Source organism: Ptiloglossa arizonensis, chromosome 9 (genome assembly GCF_051014685.1).
Source record: "Ptiloglossa arizonensis isolate GNS036 chromosome 9, iyPtiAriz1_principal, whole genome shotgun sequence".
Classification (NCBI taxonomy): domain Eukaryota; kingdom Metazoa; phylum Arthropoda; class Insecta; order Hymenoptera; family Colletidae; genus Ptiloglossa; species Ptiloglossa arizonensis.
In genome coordinates this window covers 6,790,821-6,810,524 of record NC_135056.1, presented here as the reverse complement: position 1 = coordinate 6,810,524, position 19,704 = coordinate 6,790,821, and the positions used below count along the sequence as shown (strand labels likewise).

The following is a 19,704-nucleotide window of genomic DNA, read 5'->3' as shown; positions in this document are numbered from 1 at the left end:
CGATAATTTAGAAAATTAAAAAGTTCGAATGGGATGAGAAGCTTTCATACGCGCCAAATACCACTGAAAACATGTTTTGAAACAAGAATAAAATCGGTAGAACGATGCATGAATATTTTGCATCGACACCAGAGTCCTTTTTCTGCGATAATATTCAAAACATGTCCCCGAGATGACGTAATGTTGCAGATAATGATAGGAAATGTATCACCGGTTAAACTAAAATAAAATAATTGTTTGCCTTTAAATAAACATTTCAGAAGAATACGAACGAATTTATGGGCTGAATCTATAACTCAAAAACACGGACGATGCCAAAAAGCACGTGTTCAAGTTTCTACGACAAAATATACGTACATACAGTGAGCCTCGGCCAAAATCGTATACCACGTCTCAGAAAATGTTTCGTCTTGTAAAACAATTCAGAAATGATTTAGAAAAACAAATGTGACAAGTATGTAATGCCAATATATCAATATTATTGTGTAGTAATACAAAATTAAATGAACCTTTTTATATACAAAAAAAGAATAAATCATTTATTTGTTTTTACATTGCTACATAATAAATATAGATATATTAGCATTGTATATTCGTTACATTCGTTTTTCCAAATCAGCCCTGAACTTTTTTACGAGACGAAACATTTTCTGATACTTGGTGTACACGATTTTGGTTGCGACTCACTGTACGTGTCAGTGTCACGTATTTTCAAATTATTCTGAAGGCAAACAGCTCGACGTTATTTCATGTTTTATATAGCAGTTTTACACGTGTCTGTAACAGATGTAAACCATGTACCCCACAGGAGGTCGCCTGATGATAGCTAAATACACAGTGACTCGAAATCATGTACTGTAACTGTCCAGTGATACGAGATTCGTTATTTAAAGTATAATTTAGACAGATCAATCATGTAAAAAATGTATAGCGATTTATTCGATTAAATTTGTATTCGTTCATCGTGAAATATAATATTTCGTCAAACTTTAATTTCTATTCAACAAGCAACGAATATTTGTCATCACGAAGTTATTTATTTTTTATCGGTGATTCGACATTTTTTATCTAGATACAAATTTTGTACATTTTTGATCGAAAAATGGGCAAAAGCTAGATATTGTATTGCCTAAAGAAGAAAAATATGTAAGAATCTAACCATAGAAAGGCGATGACTTCCTGTAAAAGGAGTGTGAAGAACACAACACAGTACTTACTCAAGTATTTTCAAACCAAGGATACGTACTCGTTAAAATGGTAAAAATATTAACGTACAAACGACTCGAGAAGTTGTGAAAAATTAAAAATCATAGTTATTTGTCGCCACCATTGACGTTCTAATAAAGAAATCCGAACGAACGTACCAATAGACTCGATTGTTTCAAGTACGAAAACGTACGCGTTAGATTATTTTAACAAATCGTATAAATACTACGAAATGTTGTGAAATGTTAAAATTCGTACGGTCGATTCGTAGAAACGTAAGAAAAAACAACGTTTTACCGTGAAATCCAAACGGATCTATGTTTCGGGGTAATATTATATTAGAATACCGACACGATAGATAAACACTGTACCTGAAATGGAAAATTCCGGCGTAATTTTCTTCGAAGCTTTGATCTTCTGGCACTACTTGGAAAAATAAATTAGAGTCCATAGTAAGATTCGCAACGGCGGCGAGCAACCAACAATCTCCTAATTCACCCTGTTGCACATCGAATCTGGAGAAACCCTCTACAAACAGTTGGGCATCGTCTGCGATTTCCTGCAGTAAGTAGTCAAAATTTACAAAATTATATTTTCTCTTCGTAAGGTCACAAAATTACATTTTCTCTTCGTAAGATTACAAAATTAGATTTTTTCTCCTTAAGATTACAAAATTATATTTTGTCTTCGTAAGATCACAAAATTATGTTTCCTCTTTGTAAGATTACAAAATTATATTTTGTCTTTGAAAGATCACAAAATTATGTTTCCTCTTCGTAAGATTACAAAATTATATTTTCTTTGTAAGATCACAAAATTATATTTTGTCTTTGTAATATCACAAAATTATGTTTACTCTTTGTAAGATTACAAAATTATATTTTGTCTTCGTAAGATCACAAAATTATGTTTCCTCTTTGTAAGATTACAAAATTATATTTTGTCTTTGAAAGATCACAAAATTATGTTTCCTCTTCGTAAGATTACAAAATTATATTTTCTTTGTAATATCACAAAATTATATTTTGTCTTTGTAGTATCACAAAATTATGTTTACTCTTTGTAAGATTACAAAATTATATTTTGTCTTCGTAAGATCACAAAATTATGTTTCCTCTTTGTAAGATTACAAAATTATATTTTGTCTTTGAAAGATCACAAAATTATGTTTCCTCTTCGTAAGATTACAAAATTATATTTTCTTTGTAAGATCACAAAATTATATTTTGTCTTTGTAATATCACAAAATTATGTTTACTCTTTGTAAGATTACAAAATTATATTTTGTCTTCGTAAGATCACAAAATTATATTTTGTCTTCGTAAGATCACAAAATTATGTTTACTCATTGTAAGATCACAAAATTATATTTTCTCATTGTAAGATCACAAAATTATATTTTCTCTTCGCAAGATTACAGAATTATATTTCCTTATATGAACCGAAACAAAGCAATGAGAAAATGTAATCGGTGTCGTCACAACACCCACTGTTGGACTTGTTTTTGATCGAACGACTTAAATTTGTACATTTCGTTAATTTACTACATTTAATTATACTAAATTAATTTATCTACAGTTTTACCGTCTCGATTGTATTATTGATCGACAAGGAAATGCGCAACATCTATTGACTTGAGTCATAAATAATTTCCATCGTGGATCGAGCTAGCTAACTGTTTCGAAAAAACCCATGTACCTCGTTTCGAGTAATTTCGCGCGTTAGATCTATTAATAAATTTATTGGATCGAACCACAAATAACTTCCGTCGTAGGTAACTGACTCTTTGGAAAAACCCATGCAACTGATTTCGAGTAATTTTGTTCGTAATTCCATCTCTCGTTTTCTGATCGGTAGTCAGAAGCTGAACATCCTGTATAAAGTGTCGTTTTGAATTAAAGAAATAGAAACTATGAAAGTGCACATTCGTTGCGTTATGCTCTGGGAATTTCAACGAGGAAGTAATGCGACCACAGCGGCTACAAAAATATGCAATGTGTTCGACAGTGATACGATAACGAATTGGTTAAGGCATAATTGGTTTGTAAAAGTTTCATTCGGGAGATACTGTAGGCATGAGATAAATATACTGTAGGTATATTTAATATTGCAGGTATGAGATAAATATCGGTATGATTAGATGTGAATGAAAAGTGTTTGGGGCAGAGCGAACAACATCCAGCGGATGTTTATACATTGCAGTAGGATATCGGTTTGGAGAGTGTGGATGGATCATTGGAAACGTGTCTGGAGTTTTTAGTCTGTAGAAGACGAACGAGTCGAAGAAATGTTGACTGGTCACGAGTTAACTCGTGTTTCATTCCCAAACGTTGTTGACCGATCACGAGTTAATTCGTGTTTGTACTTGCGTTAACTATTTTAATTTATGAAACTTCGAGCATAGTAATTTATTTCAGAAACTCATTTTGGAACATTGTTAGAAAATTTCAACCTCCGTATGTACCTAAACAACAGTTATCACTTGACGAAGCAATGATACCGTGCAGAGGACGTATCAGCTTCAGAATACATAATCTGGCAAAGATAAAAAAATATGGGATTTAAAAAGAATGTTAAAAGTTTTGCAATGAAATTAAACCATTTATAACGTTTTATAAATTTATTTTCAGACAGAGTTTTCTTACGATGCGAATAGTAAGGCGTCATCACCTATGCAACAATATATCGTTCGGCACTAAAAGGGTTAAATGAAAATCAATTTAGAAAACAATGAACAAGCACTGTAATTCGTTGAAATATTTTTTACGTCAAAATTCGTTAATTATTAGCCAGAGGGAACCGACAAGTTTCTAGATGGATGAGAAAAGATGATCCATAATAAGGAAGAATGTTTAACATTAAATTTACCAACCAGTCAAAATGGCTGCTTATAACTGCTTGTACAAAGCAATTTACTTTAAATTCTATAACATATTTTCAAAAAAGATTATGACTTTTTTTAGTCTATACATACAATCAATTTCATAAGATCCACTTTTTTCTCAATCATTGATTTTCCTGAGATACATACAAGGAACACTTTAATGTACAAAACTTATCCAGTGTCATTAAATTAGTATAAACACGAATGTCTGTTAGACAATAGAAAATTGAAAGAAAGGAAACAGAAGTTATTTAAGACTCGACCCGATAATTTGAACAAATTCAGAAACTCTAGAATACTTTAATGTACAAAAATTATCCAGTGTCATTAAACTAGTATAAACACGAATGTTTGTTAGACTTAAAAAATTGAAAGAAAGGAAACAGAAGTTATTTAAGACTCGACCCGATAATTTGAACAAATTCAGAAACTCTAGAATACTTTAATGTACAAAAATTATCCAGTGTCATTAAACTAGTATAAACACGAATGTCTGTTAGACTTAAAAAATTGAAAGAAAGGAAACAGAAGTTATTTAAGACTCGACCCGATAATTTGTACAAATTCAGAAACGCGAGAACCATTTTTAATAAAAATCACGCGTTAAGAGCAACGTGTTCGATATTCTTACCATTGGGCGTTTCCATTCTATGTATCTGTCAGGTCTCTTCGAAAAAAACAAGGACGAGTCCACTGGTGGAAATTCGGGATCTTCGAACAGAACTCCCGCTGATAAACATTCTCGCCTGAGTGTGTTGAAATCTTGAACAGCTGCTCGTGGTCTGAAGCCAGATCCTTTTTCTCCTAACTGGAAAAAAAACCCGTACTCTCTTGTACACTCTTAAAATGTTCACGCGCGTAGGAGGGTTCGATTTTTTGCACGTAATAATTTCAATGAAAAATCTTGCGATAGCCTACGTTGTAACAGGGTTTCCCGATAAAATTTTTCGTAGTTCTTACGCCCTTGTCGTCGTAAGATTTTTTTACTCTTGGAACTTCGGATCGAGAATTCGAAATTCCTTTCCCCGGGTTATGCGTTTTAGAATGCGAAACAAATGCAACTTGCGAGACATTATCACCGATTACACTTCTACTGTTACTATATTCTAACGGCGATGATACTTTCAACACTGCAACACCTTTCTCCATGTAATTTGTGAATCGATAGTTCGTATATCTGGTTTGTGATTCCATTTTGATAAATACGAACGAAGAACAAAGAACCGATAAATATTATTATCGCACAATTGTATCGAGTCGTTTGCATTTAAAATTTCACAAAATTGTCAACCAACTCTTGAACGCTTGAACAAGTTTATTGTAATGAGCAAAGTATTCGGATGCAAGTATATATTGTTGCAATATGTATGATTAAACTTATCTAATACGGCACCGCGTTATTACAACCGGAAGAAAACTAACCACATTATGTTTAGATTGCAAAGTATCGTCAGTTTTACGATACGTGGACGGGTTTAATGGAAAAATAGATAAGACAAGAAATAATACGTAATAAATGGCAAATTCATTGAAAACTGTAACTACACAGGTTTATCAATAAGAAAATTTAAAAAGAAGAATGAAATTATCTGTCGAGGATTTGTAATATTTACTTGTTATATGAATTTCATATATCGTAAATGTATTAATCAACTCTGAAATATAATTTATGGAAGTTTTATGTAACTTTGTAGAAAATATATGTACCTACTATTCAAATTTATTACGTATTTTTATATTACATTCTATGTTAATTTCTAAAGATCAATTTACTATCTTGTCAATTTCGTACGAGTATTATGAAATGTATATAAAGTAGAAATTAAATAATGCTCGAGTACTTGAATAATTTAACTACTTGGATTCTTTCGTGTTATTCAAATAATCGAGCACTCGAATAGCTCTATTCAATTCTATGGAAACGAGACTTTCCAATTATTTTGCGCAATGTACAATAATGGGCACAACCCATTTTTTAATGGAAATATATTAAGGTCCGATGAGACAGAAATTAATAGAATTAGTTCCAATGGGAGTTCTTGGTGTTGGATTTGAGAAGGCGAATCAGTGCAACCACATGTTAAGTAAACAATTAAACGCGGCGGCGGAAGTGTTATATTTTAGGCATTTGGTCCTGGTTCGTTGCATATAATCTAAGGGATCTATATATATATATATATATATATATATATATATATATATATATATTTTTTTTCTTTGTTCGTAATCCTTCAGTTTTAAGAACTGCTCGAATTCGGATGAATTTTGTTCCATTGTTTCATAATCCTTTCTTGGAGTACAAAAATCGATAATGTTGCCATTTCGTCGGACTCTTGTATTCTCCGTTTTAAAAATGCTTGTGTGTACATTCTCAATAGAATTGGGGTTGGGGCTTTGTGCCAATTTTGAACATTTTGCGGTGTGTTTTAAATCTCTATCGTGCCAAAAATACCATTTCCTTGAGAAACATCTGAATTCGAGCAATTCTTAAAGCTGAAGTATTATGAATGAAATATTAGTAAGTTATTGAGAATAAAAATTTATATTGTTGAAAACAATGTGCAAAGCTGTAACAGTGAATATTCTTCTTCACAAGCAGAGGAGAAAACATTCACAACTTTTAAAAATGGTTTATGTTTTCTTTAATTATGTAAAATGTTCCTGTTATACTTCTCTGTTGTATACCTTACTGTTAATGAAAATAAATAATGAACCTTAAATTGAAAGTTGAAAATCGTGGTTATTGATACAGTAATGCTCTTCATTGTATATTAGAACAAATTATTCTATACTGTAATTGTAAATAAACAATCGATAAACACCGATCGACTTAAAAAGAAGGTCGTATAGATAATAATGGTTACATCAGCCAAAAACATATCTTATCTCGGTCGATCGTTACAATGGACGTGAGATGAATGAGTAATGTATATATGACGCATAACGTGACTATTTGTTTAATCATAATTCCTACGAACACACCGTACTAGATAGAAAATGCGTACGCATTGGCCGATCGCAAACAACGTCAACGTTCTCATCGATACTATCCTTAATAATGCTTATTCCCACTCGTTACTCTGAGAACAGTACACTTGAGTTTGCACCATGAAATGTTTTAAGAAAAGTTCAGAGGGGAGTGACGAATAATTCTCTACGAACTTCAAATTGTACGTTTGAGTGTAATATTACTCCAGGTTCGCTTAATTAGACGATGACTTCCGATATTAAATTTCATTTTTCTCAAGTATCACGAACATTGTGAGCGCTGGTGAGAATTAACTGTGGACTGTGCGCGCAGTATTATCGTGTAAATATTCCCGCGCATTGTATTCACTCAAGAGAAGCTGATTAAAGTAATCGGATTATGCGACTGAATGTAATTAATTTTCAGAGGTTAGCTTCGAATGTGTTTAGGCGTGTGACCGTTTAACAGATACATTGCTGTTTCCATGAGTATGAGGTTATGATAGGTCAAGAATATGTGACGAATACAGTAGCGTATGAAAGTTTTGTGCCAAGGTATACTCTATTTTTCAGGGAGAAAGTTAAAACGAATTTTAAATAATATACAATTAATATATACTCGGAAGTCAAAACAAAGTATGGCTAAGAAATATTCTTTCTATTGTTGAGGATGTTTCAGTGCTTCCATATTTACAATAATAAACATAACCATGAAATAAGATAGGAGGAATGTATGGGGTATGAATTGAGATGTATTGTCCGATCTGTCGATTTGCTAATGTAAATTATTTATACTACGAACGATACTGCAGATAAATTTTAATACTTCATTTATTATTATATACCGAAGATAAAATATTGCTAAAGTGAATACTTTATTGAGACAGTAAAACATCGATAGAAATTAGTAGCAGCATGGTTTTAATCTAACTGTCTTATGCACAAGTCATTCAATGTCTATAGAACATTTGCAAGGCAAGATACAGCATTGAAACATGCATATTTAGATAATAGATAATTAGTGCAGTAATTATGAGAACGATTCCAAATGATATTGATCAGATAATCGTGTTGACGACTCGATGTTATATCGTTTTTAATACCAAAGAGGTGGCAGAAAATATTAGCAACTCGTAATGTTATTTGTTTCATCGCGATTTCTTACACTAAACATCAAAATGTTGTTTCGAAACAACAATCCGAAAATTGCAAATATCGTTACAAATTAGGAAAGTTGTTGATCGTATTTTACTTTATTTTTTTTTATATGCATTATGTAGAAAATGCATATTAGCCCTCCTTCGATAAATTAAAGTCAAGCATGTAATTGTGCGAAAACTTTTGCACGCCACTGTATCCTGGAATATATATTTCAAGTATGTAACTCGTAAATTAGTGTTACGAGATACGTAGTAACAAATTGAAAACATCATACGCAATAATAAATTGGAGGATGTTATTAAGGATCACCAACATGATACATTATACGCAAATATTGAGAAAAAATTATACGGGGAAATATTCATTTATTGTAATGTTCTATATAGTCGAATTTACCTATAACTTTTGACAGAAATATATCTATATATAATGTAAAGTTAAGTGCTTACTTATCGTTAAAATGTGAGATATGTTATTCGTAAATGAGGGAGAAAATTTGAAATGATTTAATTTCGATTATTTTCATATACATAGAAAAAAACAATTGCACTGACTATCGGTGAAAATGTAATAGTCGATTAATTCGCGAATTTTAAACTTTATGACGACACAAAGTGATATTAGTAGTCTTTCATAGAAAACTTATAAATTTATATTTTTCATTTCAAATTTGGTTATCAAAAGGTCACAATATATGTGAAAACATTGCGATAAATGATACGTTTTTGAAGTTAGTAAGATCGTTATTCGCCGGTGAAGGTGTTTGAAATATGTTCAACGAATTTGTTAGATATCGAATGGTGTATTGACAGCGATGTTTATTCGGTTAAAATTGAAACTGGTCGGTTTTCAAAACGCGTACCACTTTAATGTTGAAAAGCGACGGAAGGAATCGTTTGACTTCAACAGCCGCTTTAACGAAGACGTCATCGAGTGGATCCGAGTTCCCGTAGTAATTCATCTTCTTCGTTGACTACGCCCTGGCTAGGTTATCGCGATCACCACTGATCACTACGTTCCAAGTCAAATACGAAAATATAGTTGTTATCCGATCGACGCAATTCGAACGGTTATCTATGCTCGCGTTTTTGATGGTTAATTCTCGTCGCGTGTCACTGTACGAAGCAAACGGTTTCAGCCGCCATCAACGTAAAGTCGGGGGAAACTCGATCTTGGTTCTCCACGCGATTCCTCCGTGCGGATATAGAACCGTTACGTTGACAAGTCTGGAGCCACGAACTGAGATCATTCTCCTGTTACCCTCACCATGTTTCGTCACGCGGTAAGGTTCAACGCGTCATAATGCACACGACTCTTTCTTCTCTTAGATTTTCAGTGGCAAACGTTGCTCTCGCATACCAGAAAATACAAATCGAATGGAAGCAGGTACGAGTGTACGTGATACATTAACGTAATTTCGCAGTTTCACAACGCATGGATGCATGCACGCGAGTCGCCGGCATAAACAGGGATTAACGTTCGGCTGTGTTCGACTATATTCGACTCCGCTCGGTTTTTATTCCTACGCATTCGGTGTGCACGCGGCTTAATGAAAATAACGCGTACACCATCTATGAGTGGCATCACGAATCAATTTAAAAGCGCGACTTTTGAACTCCATTAACCACAAACGTCCTTGCGGTGCAAACATTAATTAACTGCGTTGCATAATCGATGGAAAAACCTACTTGCCCATTATTTCGCTTTTTTTTCATGCGAATCGAAACGAATTAATAACGGCACTCCCTACGATTAACGACCATACGATTACAGCGTGATACTAATACTCACTTCCGCCTTCTTTGCTTCCTGCCGTTCAAATTCTGGTTCATTCACCTCTCGTACCCATCCGTAAGAATAGTTGTTCATTGTGCTCTAGCTACGATCTGACCGACGTGTATCCAGGATTCTGAAATGCTTTTCCCTGTTAGCGTTTCGAAACTTTGCGGAAATGCAAAACTAAATAATAATCGAGTGTAAAAACCGTTTCTCTTTTAAAATTACTACTTTTATTAAAAATATTCACTAGCAAGCGTTCTTTCAATGTGGTAGCGAGTATATGATCGAATTAATAAAAGTGTCTTCCTGTAACATTATCGCGAATAATAACTAACTAGCTGTCAGATCCGGAGCACCGATTTTGCGTCTTTCGACCGAAGTGACACCTAACGTACTGTACGTTTTTTCGAAAGTTTACATGTTTTTAATACGATTCGATGACTTTACGACCACTTGGCCGGAAGGAGATTTCTTGGACCGACCTCGAACTCCGTCACAAAGCGAAGTATATCGTTGAACCGTCGGCTCTGTGTCTGGTTGTTCGTTCGTCACGCGACGTTGACGCGTATCGCGAATGACTAACGTTCAACAGCGTGTGCTTCATATCTCGTAGTTACGTCTACGTTGTTATATAGTTCACCTGTTATATACCCAGCTTTTTACCGCAGTTTCGTAACTCTTTAGTCACTACCGGTATATTCAACCTTCATCCAGTATCAAAGACGTTTGCATTGTTATCGTAATAAAAGTTGAATTCGGCTCGAACTTTGTTCCTTTTTTTCTCTTCTCAAGTGCAAATCATAAAGGAGATGCCGACAAGTGGAGTGAATACAAAAAGTGAATTTATACATTGTACTTAATACGCAATCTTTCAATGGTATCGTCTTCTTTGTCGTCGCAGTATTTACGATTGAGCACGTGTTTAATGTTTTCATCCGGATTACGGCAATTGTCAAATAAATGTATTGTTTACTTGTTTTTAATATCGTATAATAGTGATTATCAGCGACGAAGAGTGAAGTTCCAGATTATTTTCGAGTATATAATTTAGCAAAATTTTATCACGGCTCAGTATGCTCCATTCTATTTTAATTATTCGTTTCGTTGTATAAATGATCGGAGCCATATACAGAGTGGGACGTAATCCGTGATCTAATCGATAAGGAAAGGATTAATTGCAAAAAAGATAAGTGGATAATGCGGTACAAAATTTGTGGAATGTTTTTTTTTTTTCAAGAAACTCAGATTTCAATATTTGTGCAATGCTTCTGCCTTCGAAAAATAATATAACCGATTTTGATAGTGTTTGATGGTTGTTTCTTTCATAGTCTTATATAATTAAGGATTTTTTCTGTCAAGTACTGTCAGTTTTAATTTTGCGTCATTTATCTTATAATTAAAGACTTTTTCTGTCAAGTATTGTCAATTTTAATTTTGTTATTTTTTCTATTATAAAGGACTATTTCTGTCAAGTATTGTTAGTTTGAATTTTGTGTTATTTATTTTATAATAAAGGACTTTTTCTGTCACGTATGGTCAGTTTTAATTTTGTGTCATTTATTTGTTCGGAACGATTGAAAAATTGTTACAGTAATATTTCTGCGAAGTGCGTTATCGTATTAGCAGAGTGACACCGAGTCATTAAAGGGGATCAGCGAAAGTAGGCCTTGACAATGCGTCACACGGTTTTTGGGCGCCGATCTCCAAACTTGGCATCCTGTAATATCACTACCTTGACGTTGACCCATATTCCAATTATGGTACTTCAGATTTGTGAAATCTCGAATGTTTCCCATATTTATGCGTCTTTTAATTTCATTGCTCAAAGTTATTCGAGAGAATTGTCTGCTAAATGAATTTATTACTTAATTTGGTATCTAACGTCATTAAAAGTTCCACCATACTACGTAATTTAGCGAGTGATACTAAAACAAATATTATTATCTTAGCAGGTGAAATAGCAGGTAAAATCATGTTATACTTGAAACAGAAGTATACAAATTTTATTACATTCTACGTGTTAAAATAACGAAATTGAATTTCAATTACATTTCGTGCCTGTAGTATGATTTGGGAAATATACTTGATTTACGTTTGAAAATATTTATCTGTCCGATATTAATTTTATGAAAAATGAAGCGTATTGCACCATATCTCTAAATATTGGAGCACTTTTCGATGATGAATAACAATGTATTTTTATCCCCATAGTTGCGTTTATTAAGTTTTTAAATAAGCTGTAAATTGAATGTGTGAAGTGTTGAAATTTTTTTTGTATTTCAAAATTTAATTATTTATAAAAAATGCCCATCGAAATGAAATATTCTATATGGTATATCAGAGAAAAAGTAATTATATGATATCCTTGTTTATTAATTCTAGTATGATATAATTAATTCTAGAATTAAAATGAAAAACTGAATACAAGAAAAACAAAAATACAGTAATTTCCAGAGAACAACTAATGAAATAACATGGTCCCACGAATAAAAGAGATAAATGATTTTTCCAGGTTTTGTAAACAACTTATAAGATGTCAACAGATACTATAAGAACCATTCATAACAGAACTATAATTGAGGTCGATGTTACAATTTGACAAAGTAGAAACTAGGTATATACATAACAACGAAACGATGTAATCCATACTCAAAACACGTGTACATGACAGTACTGTCCTGTGTCTAAAAATTAGATCAATTCTCCTAAATTATCAGTTATAGTGGCTCTCTGATTATTTTGAGCAATGCACAATATGTTTCCCTGTCTGTAAAAATCCATTCTCTCGTTATTAAACGAATCGTCGTTACTTTAATTTAAGAGCAACAGATATTTCGTTTCACCTTTACGAAATATTGCGCGACGTGTATTCGTTAAAATGATTTGTCACTCGTTGCAGCTAATTTACGGCATATGTGTCAACGGTTTTATCGAGATACTGGGATAAAAGTAAACGCAGCTGGTAATACACCGATAGGGTGTGAGGATCGATCGGGAGTCACACCCTGTTTACGTGTGACAGTTGTCACACGATGTCAAGGTCACTAAGCATGCAGACGATTTCTTACCGCGTGGTATCCTCGTTGTAAAAGTCGATTAACGAAACTTATCCCATTAAAAATTATACGGTTTTCATGACCGGACGAGCTCGTTGCACCAGCTTCGAGTTTCCCTCTTATGTTTTGTCGACGATTTCGCGATACGTCACTTCACGGAATCGATGTGGTTTCTCCAGAATTTTCTACCGAGTTGAAATGCAAAATTCACGAACGAATGTAGAAAGTTTCACGCTTGTTTCGGTGTCCCGTGGACCCGTGTTCGAAGCTGAAGAGCACGCGATACACTGACCGACATTTCCTGAAAGATAGTTGTGCCTGAAACGAAAGCATCCTCCCCCGCATGCTCGACGGTAGCGTTGGCGTCGGCGTCTCGACGCTTACGGTACAGTGTACGGAAGTATAGTATGTGGATGTAACGTATGCAGTAGCGAGTTAAAATTCGAAAACATTTTTTCTCCGCTCTAATGGGAGAACGAAAGATTTAAATAAATCAGAATAAAATTTAAATAAAGAAATAAATTTCAGAGCAAGTTTTAGATTAAAACAGTGTTTCTCAAGATGTGGTTTGTCGAGCCCTAGAAGCAATTAAAAAGGAAAATATACAGTGGAATAAAAGAAAATGGTTCCCGTAGTATTTTAGTTTTATTAATAATGTCCGTTAAAATGTTTTTCATCGATAGTAATAAAAATATTACATTTTTTCTCCGTTCTAATGGGAAAGATTTAAATAAATTTCAGAGCAAGTTTTAGATTAAAACAGTGTTTCTCAAGCTGTGGTTTGTCGAGCTCTAAAAGCAATTAAAAAGAAAAATATACAGCGGAATAAAAGAAAATGGTTCCCGTAGTATTTTAGTTTTATTAATAACGTCCATTAAAATGTACGTTATCCCATCGAGAGTAATAAAAATATAAAAAAAGAAAGTGAAATTTAATCAGTTTAAAAGTTTGAAACGATTGAAATTTTTGGTATAGTTTGATCAATGTCACTTTGTATTTACAATGTATTCGGCTTTTATCATTCTACTTTTATTAATGGTAATAAAAGGTGTCACACTTTACTGTCAATTAACCTATTCGAATCACTTGACATATTGAACTCGTCACGGCACTGCGACGGTTTTAAATTATAGAACGACTACAACTTGTAATGTTACAGTGGTCTGCATAAATATGCGTGCAATATTTCAACGCAAAATATTTATTATTTAATTTTTCAAGACTTTTTAGATGTCTGTGTGGATTTTGATTTCCTATAGGGCATTTAAGTCTGACTACATGGGCATTTAAATACGATGAAAATAGGTTAATAAGAATTTCTTAATACTGTTTAATACAAAATCATTAATTTATTATTAAATACCATTAAACAGAATCTAAGAAGACTCATGCAAGAACGTGGAAGAAATTTGAATCAATAAATGTAGAACTATTTAAGTTAACGAAAATTATTTCAAGACGAATTCATTTGTTAAAAAATAATTTGTGAAAATATATTTAAAGAATAATAATTTAATTTTATTCCAGAGGTCCGATAGAGACTTTCCTTTGTCAAAGAACAACCTTGACTTTGTCAAGGTTCAAACTGACCAGAACTCATGAAGTTTGAAAAAGTTGGGTTTGACATTTCTGTTATTATCGACTCTACTGAAAATTTGTATAAAATAAAAAAGTTTCTAAATTTAATTTCCAACAATTTTTGTTTCATGAGATTTTGCTTTAAAAGCACCGAAGATAGCGTACAGAGATTGATGGTCGACGCCCTCTACAGCCCTCCATCTTAGAAAGAATTTTAAGAGATCACGTAGGTTAGATGCTAAATCGGGCTACTCTTTAGATACTCCCCAAGTCTCATTACTATCTCTCCAGTTGCTTTTCGTGATGTAATCACAAACACACAGACGTAACCACGTTTTATTCATTTCGATTACAGTGAATTATTCTATCGAAACATTGAATAAAATAAAAAAGTCTCCAAATTTAATTTCAAACAATTTTTGTTATCTACGTTTTTATTATAATAGCAACGGTGACTCCTTAACTCTCTTTTTAGCAAAAACTTTAACACGTTATGCAGTTTACACTTTTAAGTAGGTTCACCCTGTAGATACGTTTCAAGTTTCATCGAAACTGCTTTCAGCTGTTTTCTCCTGACGTGTTTTATTTATATGGATCCTAAATAGGAAAACTTGAAAAAATGTTTAAAAATAGAAAGAATGTTCTTTGTTCGTACTCCAACCTTGCTACTGGGCATTTTTTTAATCCTATATTATTTAAAAAGCGTCTTCATTCTTCTTTCGAACGCGAAGCAAGAACTGTCCGAAAATTGTTGTCAGTCACTGTCACATAAGTACACCGTATTAAAATTTATTTAACGTTGTGTATTTCCAAAAGGGAAAGTAGTGAATGAATTTTTACATTATTATTAAGTTGTTCGGAAAGTCATGTCGTTCTTTTGGTGAAAATGAAACACGATTTTTTTAGAGTGTATAAACATTTTATTAAATTACATATTCTCCATTTTGGAAAACGAAATGACTTTCCGAACAACCCAATATATTCAAATACGTAACTATCATTATTAATGGAAATGACAAAAATTTACATTCACCTGTTCGATACTATCTAAGTTCTTTTTCTAATCCCACAAACAATAACAAAAATTTGTGTGACACGTGCCAGTAAATGTAACGTTATACATTGCTGTACATTCTTGCTAATTTTACGATAGTGTCATTACTTTCCAACATATGAATTATCTCGGGTTCTGTTTCTATAGTTAGCACTAGCAACGGGATTGAGCACATCGCGAACAGCACCAAAACCCAATGACTATACACAGGGTGTCCCACTTAAAATAGGCCACCTAATTATTTTTTATACTAGCAACGATACACTTTTTTGTTAGGTGGAAGTATATATTTTTCTTTCTGGTATATTATTATTGGCACAAATGTGTGCACAATGTTATAATTAATACTATCCGAAAATAACTTTGAACTTAAAAATTTCAAATGGAATACAAGCAGTATCAATTCAATAAAACAATACCAATTATTTCTAATAAGGAATTTTTACGAATACTCGGTTCTAAAGAAACGAATCTTAAATATTGAATTAATCGATATTTATAAGTACATATTATATTATATTTGACTCCATTGCTAATTACCTGTAATGCCTGTAATACCGATTTTTTTGTTAACTTTGTATGTTTATTTATTTATTTCCAAACCAGCGTAACCAGCTACGATTATTAGCTGTGTACGAGATGTCAATATTATCAATTATATCGTTACATAAGATTCGAAATATATTTATCTTTATGTTCCGTATCCTCAACATCGTTCTTTATTATCTTTCCATGTGTTTCTCCATGGTCCAGAATTGACTTTAATCGTCGTGTGAAAATGTTTCAATAGAAGAAGAGATGTACAATAAAACGTTGTGTTCGAATAATAGAACATTTGAAACAGTAGACCATTGTGAACGTTTTATTGTACCGTTGTGTTCTTTTATTTATCGTTTCGTAACAGTGTCAGACCAACAGAGTTACTGGCACGTTCAAAATTTCCAACGTTCTGCTTGATCATAAGTTTGGAACTTACGACGAAAACGTATTTATGGTCGTTGCAAGATATGGAAATGGAGGAACGAAGATAAAATTGAATTTGAAAAATTCTTGCACAATCGAACTCTTGCCTCTGTGTTTCCAATCTTGTTCCACGTACAAGCACGAATTTATATTATTGTATATTCCTCTTCTCGCGCGGTAAACAAATTAATCGGGACGATAATTTTCACAGAGATACAAATTTAATCGGTGTCAACGAAATGAAATACTATGGCATAAACAGCCCAATCGAGCGAATGTATGCCAGTATATCGTTACAAATGTAATCTATCGTTACATCTTGCTCGGTAATTCATGTAAGAAGACGTTCCGGGAATAGTTGTGTGCCAGAAGAGAATACCCCACTGTTTCGTAACTGCTTCTGTCGTGAATTGATGGCTCGAAATGCATTTACCAAATACGCGAGACTCACCGATATTATCTTCGTTAATTTAACGCATTCGTTGTTTTTAAATTCCACCGCAGATCCGTATCGGATTTATTATCCATGGAAACATTTAAGAAGTATATATTTGAAAACTACTCCAATTAAACTTTACATTATTAATTGATCGTTGTACTGCACATAATTAAGAACTCGTTAAAATTTCTATATTGTTTGTTAGGGAAATCTACGATAAATTGAGTCTCAAGTAATTCGATTATTCGTAAAATTGTTCGGTTTGTTCAGATCGTGATTATCTCGACTTTGCATCCTGTTATCACTGTTTTATTGCTGTGATAAAAATTGTGCTACCATTTATACATTTTTTTTGGTTGCTTCAATAATATATCAAATTTTATTAATCTCATCGTAGGTATCTTTTCGATGAATTTCTTACTGCGTTGTTTCTTGAATATATTTTATAACTTTCGTTAACAAAATTAACTTGCTTTTGTAATTTTACTGTATCGACAATTGTCTCTCATAGTTAAATCTTTAAATCGTCTCCATTTTGGAGTGACACGTAAAATAGATGTTTTTATATTTATTAATAAATGATTTATTGACTTTATTGATTTTGTTGTATTTATTATTAATTAATAAATACAAGGTGGTCGCCATAACAATAACGAGGAAAATTCTGGCTTCGTTACGAAGAATTCGGCACAAATTTACCCGCAAAGAAAGAAAATTGCGTTTTAGTCACTTCGTTGAATTCGAAGAATTTCAAGCGTTGAAGATTTTGTCGAAAAAGGTAAATCGAAAACGCAGTTTCGTTCCGAGTAATGCGAGATAAATTTGTCAACGAAATCAAGTACGTACAAACGTGGCCATGTCGCGAAGAACTTAAATCCCTCGAAAGAATAAATCTAAATCCGACCGTACCACGAAGAATGTATCCAGAATTTGAACAAAAGTAAAAGAATAATCAAAAATAACGCGTCTTCGTCGCAAAATAGAAACGAACAAATCAATCGAGAATGCCTTTGTATTGAAAGAAACAATAAAAAAAAAGAATACATTACGTATTTAAATATCATCCAAATGCAAAAAGGCAATGAAAAAAAAAAGAATACATTACGTATTTAAATTTCATCCAAATGAAAAATAGCAATAAAAAAAAAAAAGAATACATTACGTATTTAAATTTCATCCAAATGAAAAAGAGCGTTCGAATTAACCCAATACGATCGCGTGGAAACGATTGTAAACGTTTCGTTCATTCTCACCGATAGGTATATCCACACGGGCGTACGATTATTGACAAAGGTGTCATGAATATTATTTTTGCGATCGGTGAGTTTGTAAATCACGACAACGTGCGTTCACCACGTACAAAGACGTCGGAGAGCGTGAAACTGGGTAACAACCTTGGTATTAGGCCCGACTAAAAATATGAATTCGTTATATGTTATAACCTCTCGCGCAAGGGGTTCGTTTTACGTTAAAGCTGAATTTGGCAGTGTTCCAAGCGGTGCTTGGAAAAATCCTCCCCCCCTACCGACATTACTCGACCGTCGCTGAGCTGCTCGAATTCATTCTGCCTCCGCCGAGTTCATTTCGACGTCGGCGGATTGCTGGTCGGAATGTATCCGAGTAAATGAGCCGTAAAAGGTCGTTAAAGAGGTGGGAAAAAAGAAGAAGAAAAAGTAAATTCGTTGGTGGATCGCCAGTAGCACACGCGGGATCGTTGGTACACGTGCTGGCGTCAAACGTTTACGATTCGATGATAATTATTAAGAAACGAACAGTGAGCACGGACCTTGAAAACAGTGTTCGCTGGATGATGGACATCACCTGAACCGGATAGTCCTCCTCTGAGCAACCGCGTGAGAAGATTGTAGCGACCATATGTGGACCATGTGTCCTCTGGCGGTTGAAACAGGGTAGGATTCCTACGAATAAATTAATCTTTTCTAGAGGAATTAAGGCCGACGTGTACACCAGCGGTGATTACACCGTAGCGAGCACATCATTTCTTTTAGGTCGCGGTGTCCATGGAAGAATAATTTCGCGCGAGGCAAACGGACGGGAGGATTGTTTTCTTTCTTTTTTTTTTTTTTTTTTTTGATTTTCTTTAAACGATCTTGTTCGAAAATCTTACTGATATTGACAACCAGACAACGTTGACGGATGTTTAGCAAGAGGTTACGTTGTCGACAAGTCGTATTTCAAACCACGCCATGCTGTTTTTGGATTCAAGATGACAGCTTACCCTTTTAAGAATTTGTACGTTCTCGCGTTGTTAGTACCGTCGGCTATAGTTTTCACGTAGTAGTAGGAGTAATTCGACATCGCCTTAATAAAGATACTTTTGGTAAATATAGCCACGAGCGTACTGGACTACACTGTAGGCCGCAAGATTCTCGAAAGGGCGGCACAAACGTACTGTTCGCCGAAAACTACACTCGAATTGTCGTCCATACCCCTTCTTCTTCGTTTCATCGGTGCTCGCTTGTCTGTCCGTCGGAAGGTTTCTTCGTTTATGCTTACCTATATTTTCCGATGTCTCTCCCTAGCCATCTCTTACCAGCCAACGGTCTACACGAAGATAAATGGTATAAGAAGCAGTTGAACGGGGAAATTCCCTTGC

General features: G+C 33.6%; 1 protein-coding gene across 11 annotated transcripts in view; it reads right to left on the bottom strand.

Moving 5' to 3' along the window:
• Calpa (calpain A) overlaps nt 1-19,491 on the bottom strand; it is a 29,141-nt gene extending 9,650 nt beyond the window's left edge. Inside the window, exons 1-4 of one of the 11 annotated variants that reach the window (XM_076320413.1) lie at nt 19,327-19,491; nt 18,874-19,006; nt 4,722-4,898; nt 1,578-1,765 (exon numbers count right to left, since the gene is read on the bottom strand). In XM_076320413.1, coding sequence (XP_076176528.1) covers nt 1,578-1,765; nt 4,722-4,898; nt 18,874-19,006; nt 19,327-19,406 — 578 coding nt within the window. In that variant the 5' untranslated portion in view covers nt 19,407-19,491. Of the gene's footprint in view, nt 1-1,577; nt 1,766-4,721; nt 4,899-9,080; nt 9,675-10,009; nt 10,128-10,332; nt 10,454-10,479; nt 10,621-13,065; nt 13,338-18,873; nt 19,007-19,326 lie in introns of those variants that run through there. The other 10 variants (XM_076320414.1, XM_076320417.1, XM_076320422.1 and 7 more) reach the window with 10 other exon arrangements.
• Between the last annotated feature and the right edge of the window lie 213 nt (nt 19,492-19,704).